General features: G+C 38.6%; 1 protein-coding gene across 1 annotated transcript in view; it reads right to left on the reverse strand.

Moving 5' to 3' along the window:
- LOC127188412 (uncharacterized) overlaps positions 1 to 15,183 on the reverse strand; it is a 123,696-nt gene that overhangs the window by 41,266 nt on the left and 67,247 nt on the right. Inside the window, 3 exon segments of the mRNA XM_051144878.1 lie at positions 803 to 893; positions 1,677 to 1,710; positions 11,467 to 12,446. Of these exon segments, the coding sequence (XP_051000835.1) occupies positions 803 to 893; positions 1,677 to 1,710; positions 11,467 to 12,446 (1,105 nt within the window).

Raw genomic sequence — 15,183 nt, forward strand, 5'->3', positions numbered from 1 at the left:
GAAACATAGAAAATAGTACCTGGATAGGACAGGATAATATTGGAGGACTGAAATATTTCAAATTTAGCAATTTAAATGATAGCTCATTTTTAAACAAGATACAGACATGAACAAATTTAACTTATTTTTGAAATATCTAGAAATGGAGAGAGGACTCATGGGGTTGGGTAGCAGGGAAAATGGCTCTAAGGTTACTGCTATAGTCTATGTAGAGATAATGGTAAAAAAAAAAAAAAAAAAAAAAACTAGTACATTCCCCACAGTTGAGTTGAGAGTGGGGTATGATTTTCACACAAACTCTGGTGCCCCATATTTGACCATATCCCCTGGAGGGGGAGACCTGGTGGCACTCAGAGAAAGGACAGCATGTTACCAAGAAGAGACTTGATACCTTATGAAGATATACAGGGGGAGGAAATCCCCCTCAGGAACAGTCATAGGGGAGTAAGGGGAAAATGGGAAGGATGGAGGAATGGGAGGATACAAGGGATGGGATAACCACTGAGATGTAACAAGAATAAATTAATAAAAAAATTTAAAAAAAAAAGACCTAGTAATGGGGAAGGCACAGGGAATAAGCAGAGTCAGTAAAGAGGATGCAGTGGCCATGACCACAGCAGTTTGGTCAAGAGTGTACAGATATTTTCATTTTAGTTTAATGCAAAGAAAATTCTGTTAAGAAGAGCATGACTACTCAACAGGATTCTATGTGTAGTTCCGATCAAAGTGAGCATAAATGTTGCAAGTCATGACCTTATACTCATGCCTTGTTATTCTACACCATTTAAGTAAAATAACATACTCTCGTTTGACAACTCACATTTTGTTGAGCGTGATTTATTTATTAGAGTCAAGTCATTGAGATCATCTGTGTCTTTTACTGGATTTAGGACCTATAAGACAAATAATACTTTGTGCAAAAGGAGTAACTCATCATTTCAACTAAATAGAACAAATTATACTTTTACAAATAACTATTTTGCCAGATAGTTCATCAATTGTTACCTTCTTTTTTTTTATTAATTTATTCTTGTTACATCTCAATGTTTATCCCATCCCTTGTATCCTCCCATTCCTCCCCCTCCATTTTCCTATTATTCCCCTCCCCTATGACTGTTCCTGAGGGGGATTACCTCCCCCTATATATTCTCATAGGGTATCAAGTCTCTTCTTGGCTACCTGCTGTCCTTCCTCTAAGTGCCACCAGGTCTCCCCCTCCAGGGGACATGGTCAAATGTGAGGCACCATAGTACGTGAGAAAGTCATATCACACTCTCCACTCAACTGTGGAGAATATTCTGACCATTGGCTAGTTACCTTCTTAAACATTCAAAAGAAAACTACCTTGAAACAATAAAGGATTCTGTAGTTTTTCTTTCCTATCAATCTTCTAATTGCCGAGTGTGTGTGTGTGTGTGTGTGTGTGTGTGTGTGTGTGTGTGTGTGTGTGTGTTTTATGTATCCTAGGCCTGTCTGGAACTTATATATCAGCTCAGGCTACTCAGGATCTTATGGAAGTCCTTTGATGTCAGTATTCTGAATGCTGAGATTCCCAGGTGTCATTACACCCAGCATTTATTAAGCTTGCATTTTAACAAATGTTATCATTTATTTTGTAATCTATTGTTGTCTTTTATAAAATATATTGAGTAAATTGCTACTTTTTTATACTATACCTTATTTTTCCCCTTGGATGTTTTCTGTTCAATCCTACAAATAGAAAAACACATTTTCAGATAACATTAAACATATAAAACTTTGATATATTAAAATGCTTAGGTGTTCACAGAAAACATCTTTTATAAGTTGTTATTGCACTTATAAAGTTTGAACACTATCATAATATTTTCTACAAGTAAAATTCAATAATAGATAAGATAGAATATGGAAAATAAGTTTACCACTATGGGTCTGAGTTATCTCACTCAGAATCATCTTTTCTAGTGCCATGCATTTACCTGAAAAATTCATAATTTCCTTCTTTTTACATGTTACGAATAGCAAGTCCATGGTGTATTTGAAAACATTTTTATTGTCCATTCATTGGATGAAGGACATTAGGTTGTTTCCATAACCTACCTATTATGAATCAAGTATTAATGAAGATGTCTGAGAAAGTATCTGTAGATTAGGATGTAGGGTCCTTTGTCCACATGCCAAGAAGTCGTATAGATGGTCAATGTGGTAAATGTATTTATTTTTAGCCTTTGTAGACATCTCTGTTCTGATTTGCACAATTCTGTGGAGAAGCTTTTGAGTTATACAAAGTTCTACTCATCAGTTTTTGGCCTTCATATTCAGGCAAATGGAATCCTATTCAGGAAGATTTTTCCTACAACTGTATCATTGAAGTTACTGCCAATGTATTCAAGTTTCTTATTATGTGTTTGAGCACTCCTGCTATCTATATTTCTATGTTTGTGGAATCACCCACTGAGGCAGGGGAACCTACCAGTGGCCACAATCCCCTAAGGTGCCTTTCTGTCCTTTAGCACCCATTAGCTCTCACTAGGTCCTTAACTAGGAAAGGTACTTGAGTGCCACTTTCTACTACATGCTGGAATTTTTTATTCTCTTAATCTTGTAAAGGTCTTACAAATTCTATAAGAAATGTCTCTAAAAATGTTAAAAAGGAAAAAAGAAGACCTAAGGAAAAATAACTTATTAAGACAAAAGTATAATGAAATCCAATTCCTCACAAGGAAACATGAAATGAAATATTTCATGACATAAAATAACTTCCAACTAAGTTTTTTAGTTGAAAGAACAAAGAGTCTTTTATCAAGAAAACTATTTTTAAAATTCACAGTTCATAGGATGTTTCAAGAAAAATGCAGATCAGTTCTTTGTCAGTAGCCCAACACAGCAGAATATATTTAAATAAATACTGTGCACAGAGGAAAGAGAAACTCAATCATGGAACACAGGAAAGAACAATTTTCATAGGAGCAATAGCTGAACAAAGACTTGGGAAGAAACCTATCATGTCCAATAAGAGAAATCAGCACAGCTCCTGGTACCAACTGGAGAGAATGAAGGAAACCAATAGTAATACAACACACCAGATGGTCAGACAACAAGATACCAGTCACTAGTGAAAAGCTTAAATAATAGCTTTACATTTAAAGGAGCTCAAAGCCAGTAAAGATAGCAGGATTAGCTTAGTGTATTAGTAAAGAATGCATCCAACCATCAGAGGGCTCCAGGAGTTAGACCTTACTGGGAAAGGACCTCAATAATTAAGAATAGAAATAAGGAAAATCAGTCTATCAAGTGGATAGAAACCAACAAAAATGAGCACAACCACTCTGATATCTGATAGTAAACCTCAAAATTAGGGAACTGCATATCCACAGTGGCCATACAAAAAAATATTTACTAACATATTTTCCTGGACATAATTCTAACAACAAACCAAGGCCAGTTTTGGCCTTCAATTATCATAAGTACACACAAGTACTGAAAAGAAACAGTTGGATATTATACGTTATAGGCTTGTTGATTAGAAAATAGAATTTCATTCTTGCAAGCAGCTTCCTTTTGCAATTACAGAGATGTTTTAGTATAGAAACAAAATTTGCTTGAGACATGCAGCAAAATGAATGTTTCCAGCATATTTTAGGGGTAAAATAAGGAGTACACCATGGATCAAAACTCAACTTTAAATGCTTACGTTTTATATGTATATAGAAATTTTATTCCTTACTGATGGTCAGCTTAAGTGTAACTCTATAATTAAGTATGCTTAAACAAATACAATTATGTCATGTGCATGCACCTATATAAATTCAAAGTCTATATATTAAGCATTGTTAAATTTAGTTTAATATACATCACATATGTGGAAACTTTTCTACTTTGCTTATGATACACAATATAGACACTTAGCAAGTATGTCCTGTGTTCAAAAACAATGTTTTCCTATTCTTTTTTTTTTTAACATTTTCAAAGTTTTACTTTACTTAAATATGCCTAAAATAAAGTACTCAGGATTAAATTCTAGAAATTGTATCAACACCAGCTACTAAGTCATGTTGAACTGGATTTCCCTTTTGCCTCACTTGTAACATTATTCTGTCAGCCATGGAATTTACAGAACCCCCACATGTTTGGAGAACAAGAATAGTTAAACTCTATATTTTCAGCATTAATGTGCAAATGTGGTTCACTTCATAACTTTTTAAAATTTTTTTTCCTTTTTTTATTATTAATTTGTTCATATTACATCTCAGTTGTTAGCCCATCCCTTGTATCCTACAATTCCTTCCTCCCTCCCGCTTTCCCCCTATTCCTCTCCCCTATGTCTGTGACTGAGGGGCCTCCTCCCCCTGTATATGCTCATATGGTATCAAGTGTCTTTTTGGTGACCTATTATCCTTCCTCTGAGTGCCACCAGGCGTCCCCATCCAAGGGACATGGTCAAATATGGAGCACCAGAGTTTGTGTGAAAGTCAAAACTCCTTCTCCACTTAACAGTGGAGAATGTCCTGTGCATCAGCTAGTCTAAGTAGGGGGTCAAAGTTTACTGCCTATATTTTCCTTGGCTGGTGCCATAGTTTGAGGAGGACCCCAGGGCCCAGACCTGCCTGTAGTTTTCCAGGACCCTCTGGATCCTTCTATTTCCTCATTCTCCCAGGCTGCTCACACCTAAAGTCTCAATAGGATGTCCTCCCCTCTGACCCACTTTCCTGGTAGGTAAAGTTTTTCATGGGGACGTACCCCTTGGACTAGTGTCTCAATATAAGTGAGTATATACCATTTAACTCTTTTTGCTTCTGGGTGAACTCACTCATTATGATAATTTCTAGTTCAATCCATTTGTCCACAAATTTTGGAAATTCCTTGTTTTTAATAGCTGAGTAGTATTCCATAGTGTAAATGTACCACAGTTTCTTTATCTATTCTTCTACTGAGGGACAAGTAGGCTGTTTCCATGTTCTGGCTATTATGAATAAGGCAGCTATGAACATGGTTGAACATATGTCCCTGCTGTGTGGTAGTGCATCTTCTGGGTATATTCCAAGGAGTGGAATAGCTGGGTCTTGAGGAAGCCCTATTCCCAGTTTTCTGAGAAAGTGCCAGATAGATTTCCAAAGTGGTTGTACTAGTTTGCATTCCCACCAGCAATGAAGGAGTGTTCCTCCTTCTCCACATCCTCGCCATCATGTGGTGTCAGTTGAGTTATTGATCTTGGCCATTCTGATGGGTGTAAGATGGAATCTCAGTGTCGTTTTGATTTGCATTTCTCTGATGACTAAGGAGGTCGAGCATTTCTTTAAGTGTTTCTCAGCCATTTGATATTCCTCTGTTGAGAATTCTCTGTTTAGTTCTGAACCCCATTTCTCTATTGGGTTATTTGGTTTGGTGGTGTTTAATTTCTTGAGTTCTTTATATATATTGGATATTAGACCTTTGTCAGATGAAGCGTTGGTGAAGATCTTTTCCCAGTCTGTAGGCTGCCGCTTTGTTCTCTTGACAGTGTCACCTTCCTTACAGAAGCTTCTCAGCCTCATGAGGTCCCATTTATTAATTGTTGACGTTAAGGCCTGGGCTGTTGGTGTTCTGTTCAGGAAGTTGTCTCCTGTGCCTATGTGTTCCAGACTCTTCCCCACTTTTTCCTCTGACTGGATTAATGGCTCTGGTTTTATGTTGAGATCTTTAATCCACTTACTTGAGTTTTGTGCATGGTGACAAATAGAGGTCTAAATGCATTTTTCTACATGTAGACATCCAGTTAGACCAGCACCATTTGTTGAAGATGCTGTCATTTTTCCATTGAATGGATTTGGCTTCTTTGTCAAAATTCAAGTGACCAAATGTGTGTGGATTCATCTCTGGGTCTTCAGTTCGATTCCATTGATCCACTAGCCTATTGCTGTGCCAGTACCATGGTGTTTTAATTACTGTTGCTCTATAGTACAGCTTGAGATCAGGTATGGAGATTCTTCCAGAGGATCTTTTATTGTATAGGATTGTTTTTGCTATTCTGTGCTTTTTGTTTCTCCATATTAAGTTGAGAATTGATCTTTCAATATCTTCAAAATATTTTGTAGGTATTCTGATAGGGATTGCATTGGATCTGTAAATTGCTTTTGGTAAGATGACCATTTTTACTATGTTAATTCTCCTGATCCACAAACACGGTAGATCCCACCATCTTCTGATGTCATTTTCAATCTCTTTCTTCAGAGATTTAAAGTTCTTTTTTTCAAATAAGTCCTTCACTTGCTTGGTTAGGGTTATTCCTAGATATTTTATATTGCTTGTGGCTATCGTGAAGGGAGTAATTTTCCTAATTTCTTCCTCTGCCTATTTGTCAGTTGTATATAGGAAAGCTACTGGCTTTTTAAAGTTTATTTTGTATTCTGACAATTTGCTGAAAGTGTTTATCAGCTGTAGGAGTTCTCTGGTGGAATTTTGGGGGTCACTTATATACACTATCATATCATCTGCAAGTAGGGATAATTTGACTTCTTCCTTTCCCATTTGAATCCCCTTGATCTCCTTTTGGTGCCTTATTGCTCTGGCTAGAACTACAAGAAATATATTGAAGAGATATGGGGAAAGTGGGCAGCCTTGTCTCATTCCCGATTTTAGAGGGATTTCCTTGAGTATCTCTCCATTTAATTTAATGTTGGCTATTGGTTTGCTGTATATAGCCTTCATTATGTTTAGATAAGTGCCTTGTATTCCCGATCTCTCCAGAACTTTAAACATAAATGGGTGTTGGATTTGTCAAATGCTTTTTCTGCATCTAAAGAGATGATCATGTGGTTTTTCTCTTTCAGTTTGTTTATATGGTGGATTGCACTGATGGATTTCCATATGTTAAACCATCCCTGCATGCCTGGAATGAAGCCTACCTGGTCATGGTGAATGATGTCTTTGATATGCTGTTGTATTCGCTTTGCGAGTATTTTGTTGAGTATTTTTGCATCAATGTTTATAAGAGAAATTGGTCTGAAATTCTCTTTTTTTCTTGGGTCTTTGTGCGGTTTAGGTATCAATGTGACTGTGGCCTCATAGAATGAATTTGGTAATATTCCATCCATTTCTATCTTTTGGAATAGCTTGAATAGTATCGGTATTAGCTCCTCTTTGATGGACTGGTAGAATTCTGCGCTGAAACCATCTGGCCCTGGGCTTTTTTTGGTTGGGAGACTATCAATGGTTGTTTCTATTTCTATAAGTGAAATAGGGCTATTTAATTTGTTTATCTGGTCTGGATTCAATTTTGGCAAATGGAATCGGTTGAGGAAATTGTCCATTTCACTTAGATTTTCAAATTTTGTGGCATAAATGCTTTTAAAGTAGGTTCTTATGATTCTTTGTATTTCTTCGGTGTCTGTTGTTATGGTCCCTTTTCATTTCTGATTTTGTTTATTTGGATAGTATTTCTCTGTCTTTTAGTTAGATTGGCTAACGGTTTGTCTATCTTGTTAATTTTCTCAAAGAACCATCTCTTGGTTTTGTTGATTCTTTGGATTGTTCTCTTTGTTTCTAATTTATTGATTTCAGCCCTGAGTTTGATTATTTCTAGGCGTCTACTCCTCTTGGGTGTTTCTGCTTCTTTTTTTTCTAAAGCTTCCAGATGTGTTGTTAGGTTGTTTATGTGGGATGTTTCCATTTTCTTTTTAAAGGCACTTAGTGCTATGAATTTTCCTCTTATCACTGCTTTCAATGTGTCTCACAAATATGGGTATGTTATTCCATCATTTTCATTGAATTTCAGGAAGTCTTTTATTTCTTCCCTTATTTCTTCCATGACCTATGTGTTATTAAGTAGAAAGTTGTTTAGTTTCCACGTGTTAGTATGCTTTTTGTTATTTCTGTTGCTGTTGAAGTCCAGCCTTAGACCTTGGTGATCTGATAAGATACAAGGTATTATTTCAATCTTCTTGTATCTGTTGAGGTTTGCTTCGTGACCAACTATGTGATCAATTTTAGAGAACATTCCATGGGGTGCTGAGGAAAAGGTATAATTCTTTGTGTTTGGGTGGAAAGTTCTGTAAATGTCTGTTAGATTCATATGATTCATGACATTGGTTAATGAAGTTATTTCCCGGCTTAGTTTTTGATTCAAAGACCTATCCTTGAGTGAAAGTGGGGTGTTGAAGTCTACCACTATTAATGTGTGGGTATCGATGAGTGGTTCAAGCTTTGTTAATAACTCTTTTACAAATGTGGGAGCCTTTGTATTAGGAGCATAGATGTTCAAAATCGTGATTTTTTTTCTTGATTGACTTTCTTTTTGACGAGTATGAAGTGTCCATCCTCATCCCTTTCAATTAATTTTGGTTGAAAGTCTATTTTATTAGATATTAGAATGGCTACCCCAGCTTGTTTCTTGTGACCATTTGCTTGCAATATTTTTCCCCAGCCTTTTACTCTGAGGCAATGTCTGTCCTTGTGGTTGAGATGTGTTTCTTGAATGCAGAAGAATGTTGGGTCATGTTTATGCATCCACACAGTTAGTCTGTGTATTTTTATTGGAGAATTGAGACCATTGGCGTTGAGAGATATTAATGACCAGTGATTGCTATGTCCCTTCATTTTTGGTATTTGTAATAGTCGAGATTTTATGAGATTGTGATTTTGTAATGGTATAGTTACCTATTTCCTATGTAGTTTTGGTTTTAGTTTGACCCTTTGGGGGGGAGTTTTCCTTCTAGGAACTTCTGTAAAGCTGGATTTGTGGCTAGGTACTGTTTGAATTTGTTTTTGTCATGGAATATCTTGTTTTCTCCGTCAATGGTTATTGATAATTTTGTTGGATATAGTAATCTTGCCTGGTATCTGTGTTCTCTTAGGGTTTGCAGAACCTCTGTCCAGGGTCTTCTGGCTTTCATGGTCTCTGCTGAGAAGTCAGGAGTAATTCTGATAGGTTTGCCTTCATATGTTACTCGGCCGTTTTCTCTGGCCGCTTTTAATATTTTTTCTTTGTTCTGTATATTTTGTGTTATTATTATGTGGTGGAAAGATTTTCTTTTCAGGTCTATTCTATTTGGTGTTCTGTATGCCTCTTGTAAGCTCATGTGCATTTCCTTCTTCAAATTGGGGAAATTTTCTTCTATTATTCTATTAAAGATATTTTCTGGGCTGTGGAGTCGGTTGCCTTCTCTTTCCTCTATCCCTATTATTCTCAACTTTCGTCTTTTCATGGTGTCCTTGATTTCTTGAATGCTCTGTGTCAGGCACTTTTCTGATTTAGAATTTCCCTTGATGGATGTTTCCAGTTCTGCAATTGTATCTTCAAGTCCCAATATTTGTTCTTCTATTTCTTGCAATCTGTTAGATAAGGCCACCTCTGAGATGCTTGCTTTCTTTTCTGATGCTTCTCGATCACGTTTTTCTTCCGTGTGTTCCTTTATGATAGCTTTCACTTTTATCTTCAGGTCTTGAACTGTTTTAATGATTTCTTTCATCTGGTTATTTGTATTTTTCTGAAATTCTTCAAATGCCTCTTTATATGACTCTTTTAAATCCTCAGCCCTCTTGTTTGCCTCCTCCTGCATTTGTTTACAGATTTTATTTGTTTCTTCCATTATCATCTTATTTACTAAGGACGCGAGGTCATTTTCTTGTATATCAATTGTTGGGTTCTCCAGGTTGTTTTCATTGGGATTGCTGGGATCTGGAGATGCCAACCTGTTTTGGTTTTTGTTAGTGTTCTTTCGCTGTCCTCTTGTCATTTTGGTGACTCTGATGTTGGGAGGTGGTTTGCAGTGATCTTCCCTGTTTGAGAGTGGATAGTTGATGCCTGATTATAGGTAGGGTGCCCTTGCCTATGGGGATCAGGGAGTATTTCCCTGGATCAAGCAGGTGATTCAGATTCTACTTCTGGAGATTTTTCTCAACACCTTAGGCTCCAGGCTGAGTCATGCAAAGTAGGTTTCTCTTTGGGCCTTTTCACCTTACTGCTATAATTCAGATCAGCAGTTTCGGGATCTAGAGTAAGGTCAGCACACAAGCTCTCTGGTTGTGTAGGTTGATCCCAACTGCCTGTCCTTCCTGTTGCTTTGTAGCCAAGACCCCAGGTGGATCAGATCTTCTGGGCTGCAGCTGTCTTTTAGCTCTGCCTCTATACTCTGTAGGCGCGTCCAGCCTCTCCCATGAATTTGGGAGTTCTTGCTGGGTGTGCAGGAGCTGACCCAGCTAGGATTTGCCTGTTGGAGATTACAGGATCAGTGCCTCGTGGGCCTGAGACAATATGGTTTCAGACCACTGGCAGTATCCAAGGAGGCAGCAATTTCCATGCCCCTGTAAGCCAGGACGCTCCCAGATTGCTTTAGATCATCAGTTAGACCCTGCAAGCACGACCCACAAGAAGGGTCCCACGTGCCTGCAAGAAGGGACCCAGCTAGGATCTGTTGTTTGGGGAGTGCCAGGTCAGTGCCGGCAGCCCGGGCCGGCGGCTGGCGACAATGGCAATTCAGACACTGGCAGGAATCCCCTGTATCTTCTCTTTCCTCCAGTGAAAGCCAGAATGCTCCCAGATCGCTTTGGGTCAGTAGTTAGACACTGCAAGCAAGAACCACGTCTCCCGATAACGTGGGCGGTCCCACTGGGCTGTGGGAGCAGTCCACGCTGGTTTCTAACTGTCTCTGTTTGCAGGGTCAATCCTTTGTGTCTGGCTTCAGATTGGGCCCAGGTCGCGGAGCGCGAGCTACAAGCCAGTTCTAGCTGTTTTTGGTGAGTCCCGCCACCTGTGTTTCCACGCGGACTAGGCAGGTGACCTCCGCAGTTTGGCGAGGTGTGAATGGAGAGGTTCAATGGTAGTTTTACCCTATTCGCTGAGACTCCTCAGGTTGGGGGCTCCAGAAAATCCCCTCCCCAAATGGCGAGTTTGGGTTTTATATGCTGGCGGCAGCTTGGTTGTGGATTCCGTTTCAGAGTTTGGGGAGTGCATTTAGCACCTCCGGGCTGTTGCTTGTCCCGGGGTTAGACCCACTGGCGGTGTGCGGAGTTTGGGGCCCCACTCACTTACAGTTCTCAAAATCCAGCAGTCTATGGCTCCATTCACGTCCCTGGTCTCCTCGGAGTAGATCAGCTATGGTGCATACTGGTCAAAGCCATCTTGGAATTCATGTTTTCCTATTCTAAACTCATTCCTCAAAGTAAAAATTTTAGATCAAAATAGTGATATTTTTGAAACGTGTATCACAGCTACTAAATCATGACTCAAAATTTATATGCACACTGGTTTGTTGATATCTTTTCTTCAAATTCGACAAACCTTGTTATCTTTTAACTTGTAATCAATATTATTTGGAAAATGATACCTAATTTTATTATTTATGTTTAGGTTTTTGGTTGCTTATTTGTTTATTTTTTCTTTTTTGGCTGTCGGTTCAAGATTACCCCCAGTAAAAGTGAAACATTTGTTAAGTATGCAAATTAACACACTGTAGAACTCATTTAAGGAATTCCATATCATTATCTAATATCAAATCTTTCTGGTCTTACCCATCATGCTCCTCTGCCTCCTCAAGAGGAGATTGCTGTTTCCCTGCTTCCACACACTTTCTTCTTAGACTCATTCTTCGTTTTGTAACAGTAGCAGCCACAACTTTTGCAGCGGTGGGAACATCAGAAGGAGCTGCCACAGCAAGTGCAACAGCTGCAGTAGCTGTGTCAGCAGTCCTGGGAGGAACAACAGCAACAACAGCAGCAGCTACTGCCGCTGCAGCAGCTACAGCAGGCGAAGCAGCTGCATGATTAGCAACAGCAGCAGCAGCAGCAGTAGCAGCAGCAACAGTAGAAGGGGCTGCAGCTGAGGACGAAGTAGTAGAAGGAACACAAGGAGTGACAGCAGCAGCAAGAGAAGCCACAAGAGCAGCTGCTGCTGCTGGACCAGTAGCAGCAGCAAAGGCAGTAACAGCAGCAGCGGCAGGAGCAACAGACGGGGCATCGGAACCAACTGCTGCAGTGACAGCAGCAGCAACCACAGCAGCAACAGAAGCCGCAGAGGCAGCAGTTAGAGAATCTTTACCCACCGAAGCCAGTGCAACAGCAGCAGCACCGGCGGCTGCAGCAGCAGCAACCACAGCAGAACCAGTGTCTGGGGCAGCCGAAGCAGCAGCAGGAACAGCTGCAGCAGTCGCAGCGGTCGCAGCAGCAACAGGTACAGCAGAACTCTCAGGTACAGCCCCAGGAGCTACAGAAGATAGAGCATCTACAGCAGCAGCGGCAGAAGCAGCAGCAGTAGCTGCAGGAACAGCAGCAGCGACAACTGCGGCTACAGCAGCAGAGGCGGCAGCCATGGCAGCAGCGGGAGCAGCCACAGTAGCAGAGGGAGCAGCCACAGCAGCAACAGCTGCAGCAACGATAGAGGCAACAGCAGAAGCAGTTGAAACATCAGGAGCAGCAGCAGCCAATGCACAGCCAGAGGACTGAGTCTCCTCTTCCATTTCATTGTTTGTATGTTTCTTCCTGTTCTCTTCAACCTTTAATTAGAGTTGAAAAATAAGGATAACTTTTTTTTTTTCACAATAAAGAGATGGTTTTCCCCCAATAGTCCTTCTGAGTTGACTGTTGAAGTTTACGAATGTGCTTCATCAAAGCATTTTGAGTGTTCTATTTTCCTCTTTCAAACCTTCTATCATTTTCATCACCTCTCTTGGCATACTCAGCTAATCAAATTTATTCCTTCTCAAGACTCTGATAGGGTTGAAGACCAGATAGTTTGGTTTTACAATGAAGCTTAGTGGTTTAGAGGTTAAAATGTTTTTAGGTCTAGATAGATGTTTTAAGTTGATAATGACAATATGTGATTGAGATTGATTTATATTTAGAATATTAGATGCACCAAGATAGGAAAGATGTTTTCTTCAAGGCTCTCAAATGAAAATAGTAAAAACAAAAACAAACAAACAAACAAACCTAAGAATGTAACATTTATATAATTCCTGATTGTGTCATGGTTATTCTTTTTATAGGTTGTTTATTGTTATATGTGTGATAATATAAATGTATAAATAAAAAAGAATTGCTTTATGTTAAAGTCTTTTAAATAACCACATTGTAAGTAACTACTGTAAGGTTGTATTGGTACGTATCTGTTACTAGAAAAAGAAAAATTGCAGTTTCATGTCAAAACTATATATTACACAATATTTACAGACTTTAAAAGCATGTAAAGGTCAAACATATGAAATAACTAACAGGTGCTGTTGCCCAACACAAAGCCTTCTCAGCAGCCAGGTGTGGGCTAAACAGAGACAACCATTGGCAGCAAACATCCGGAGTCTGCCTGAGCAATGGCCACAGTGGGCCAAGCCTGCCCTGTTTGTTTCCATTTGGCAATTGGTCAAGTCAAATAGCCTGTGCTAACCCCACAAAGGAGGAGAAATAAATGTAAGAAAGTTGCATGACAGCACTTTCAATGAGAAAGGAAGCCAACTTGAGATTGTGGGCTATGGAGGGCTAATAACGTTCTTCCCATCCACACAGGTTCTCCTGACTTGGTTGTTTTGAAGGAATAAGTGATACCAATGTTATAATCATTTTATGGACCTTGCTAACTTTTTCCTTTGGACTGTTTAACTACTGGCTCCTTAAAACAACTAAATTTGCTTAAATTAGTTAATGATGTGCTTTCAGGATCCTGCCTAGCTTCTCCACAAATCTCTGGGCCTTCAGGGCCTCTCCCACTCTCTCTACAAATCTGTAGGCCTTAAGGGCCTCTCCCATCCATTCTACAGATATATGGGCCTTCAGGGCCACTCCCACCCACTCCACAAATATTTCATTACACGTATGGCATAATAATAAGTGCTTAGACTTAAAATGGCATTAGCATTTGTCATTATTGACAATCTTGGTAATTAAAACCTGAACCTATATCTGTCTCTATTGATATCAATATTGATATATATGTATATTTATTCTGAAGATATGGATTTTCCTGTTGAATATATAATCCCTATGGGTACATATATGACAAGCACCATTATTCAACTTTGTAAGAGGTTTAATACTTTACTGTCAGTGATATAAAGACTTAGTCCACCAGAAAAAAAGAATGGATTTCCTTTAATGTGAAAACAAAATAAATCTTTACATTTAATCTAAAAAAGAATCTACTATGAATAATAGAAAAATAGTGGGAAATTAATATTAAAAATTCAACAATTTGCTGAAAAAATTGTGCTCAGGTTGAAGTAAGAGGTCCTGGAAAGTTTGAGTAATTATATTTCATTTTGTTTCATTTATTTCTGAGTGGAAAGATTTCTTTTTATATTTAAAATTGCTATATGGGATACTCCTCATTTTGAGCTTTCCCTTTCATGTGTGCTTTGCTGATGAATATTTTGAACTTATGTATATATAAAAGGTATATATGCCTATATAGTATTTAAAATAGATATAAAAGATATTCTGTGCTAGTGATGTTTACTATTAAAATCTAACTTTAGAATTGTGTTAATTAAAAAAAAATTAATTGTGTTATTTGATTCTTCAACAACAAATGAGTGGTCTCCTCTATCTGTACTAAAGTAATATTCACACATAGCCTTTTATGATTTTTCTGTTTTTTCATTTGGATCTCAGGGTAACTGAAAATTGAAGTTGCTGACAAAAATAAAGGTGAGTTTGCTCCAACACAAGGAGCATAGTGAAAGTTCAGAGGTCAAATATTATAACTTGGAAACTAAGATAATTTCCAATTTTCACATTCATTCAACACAAAATTTGACAATTACAAAGTTAAGACCTACATTAGCTTCAAAACCCACTTACAAAATTCACCAACATATGCTCTTTAATTAAACCATGTAGCTTACAAAGCAGTTCCATTTTCTTTGCCAAATATGGGGATTGGGGGGTAATGGCAAATGCAGTTCTACTATTAAGAATGCCTCTGGATCATAATGAGTTAACCCAGAAGCAGAAAGAGTCTAACGGTATATACTCACTTATATCTGGACACTAACCCAAGGGGCATGTCCCATGAAAGTTTTCGCTTACCAGGAAAGTGGGACAGAAGGGAGGGCATCTTATTGGGACTCTAGGTGAGAGAAGCATGGGAGAATAGCAAAGTAGAAAGATCCAGAGGGTCCTAGAAACCTACAAGAAAAACATTATGATGAGAGAATCTGGGCCCAAGGGTCCTGCTCAAACTAAGGCACCAGCCAATGACAATATGTGCAGTAAACTTCAAACCCCTAACCAGATCTATCC

This window comes from Acomys russatus, chromosome 4 (assembly GCF_903995435.1).
Source record: "Acomys russatus chromosome 4, mAcoRus1.1, whole genome shotgun sequence".
Lineage (NCBI taxonomy): Eukaryota > Metazoa > Chordata > Mammalia > Rodentia > Muridae > Acomys > Acomys russatus.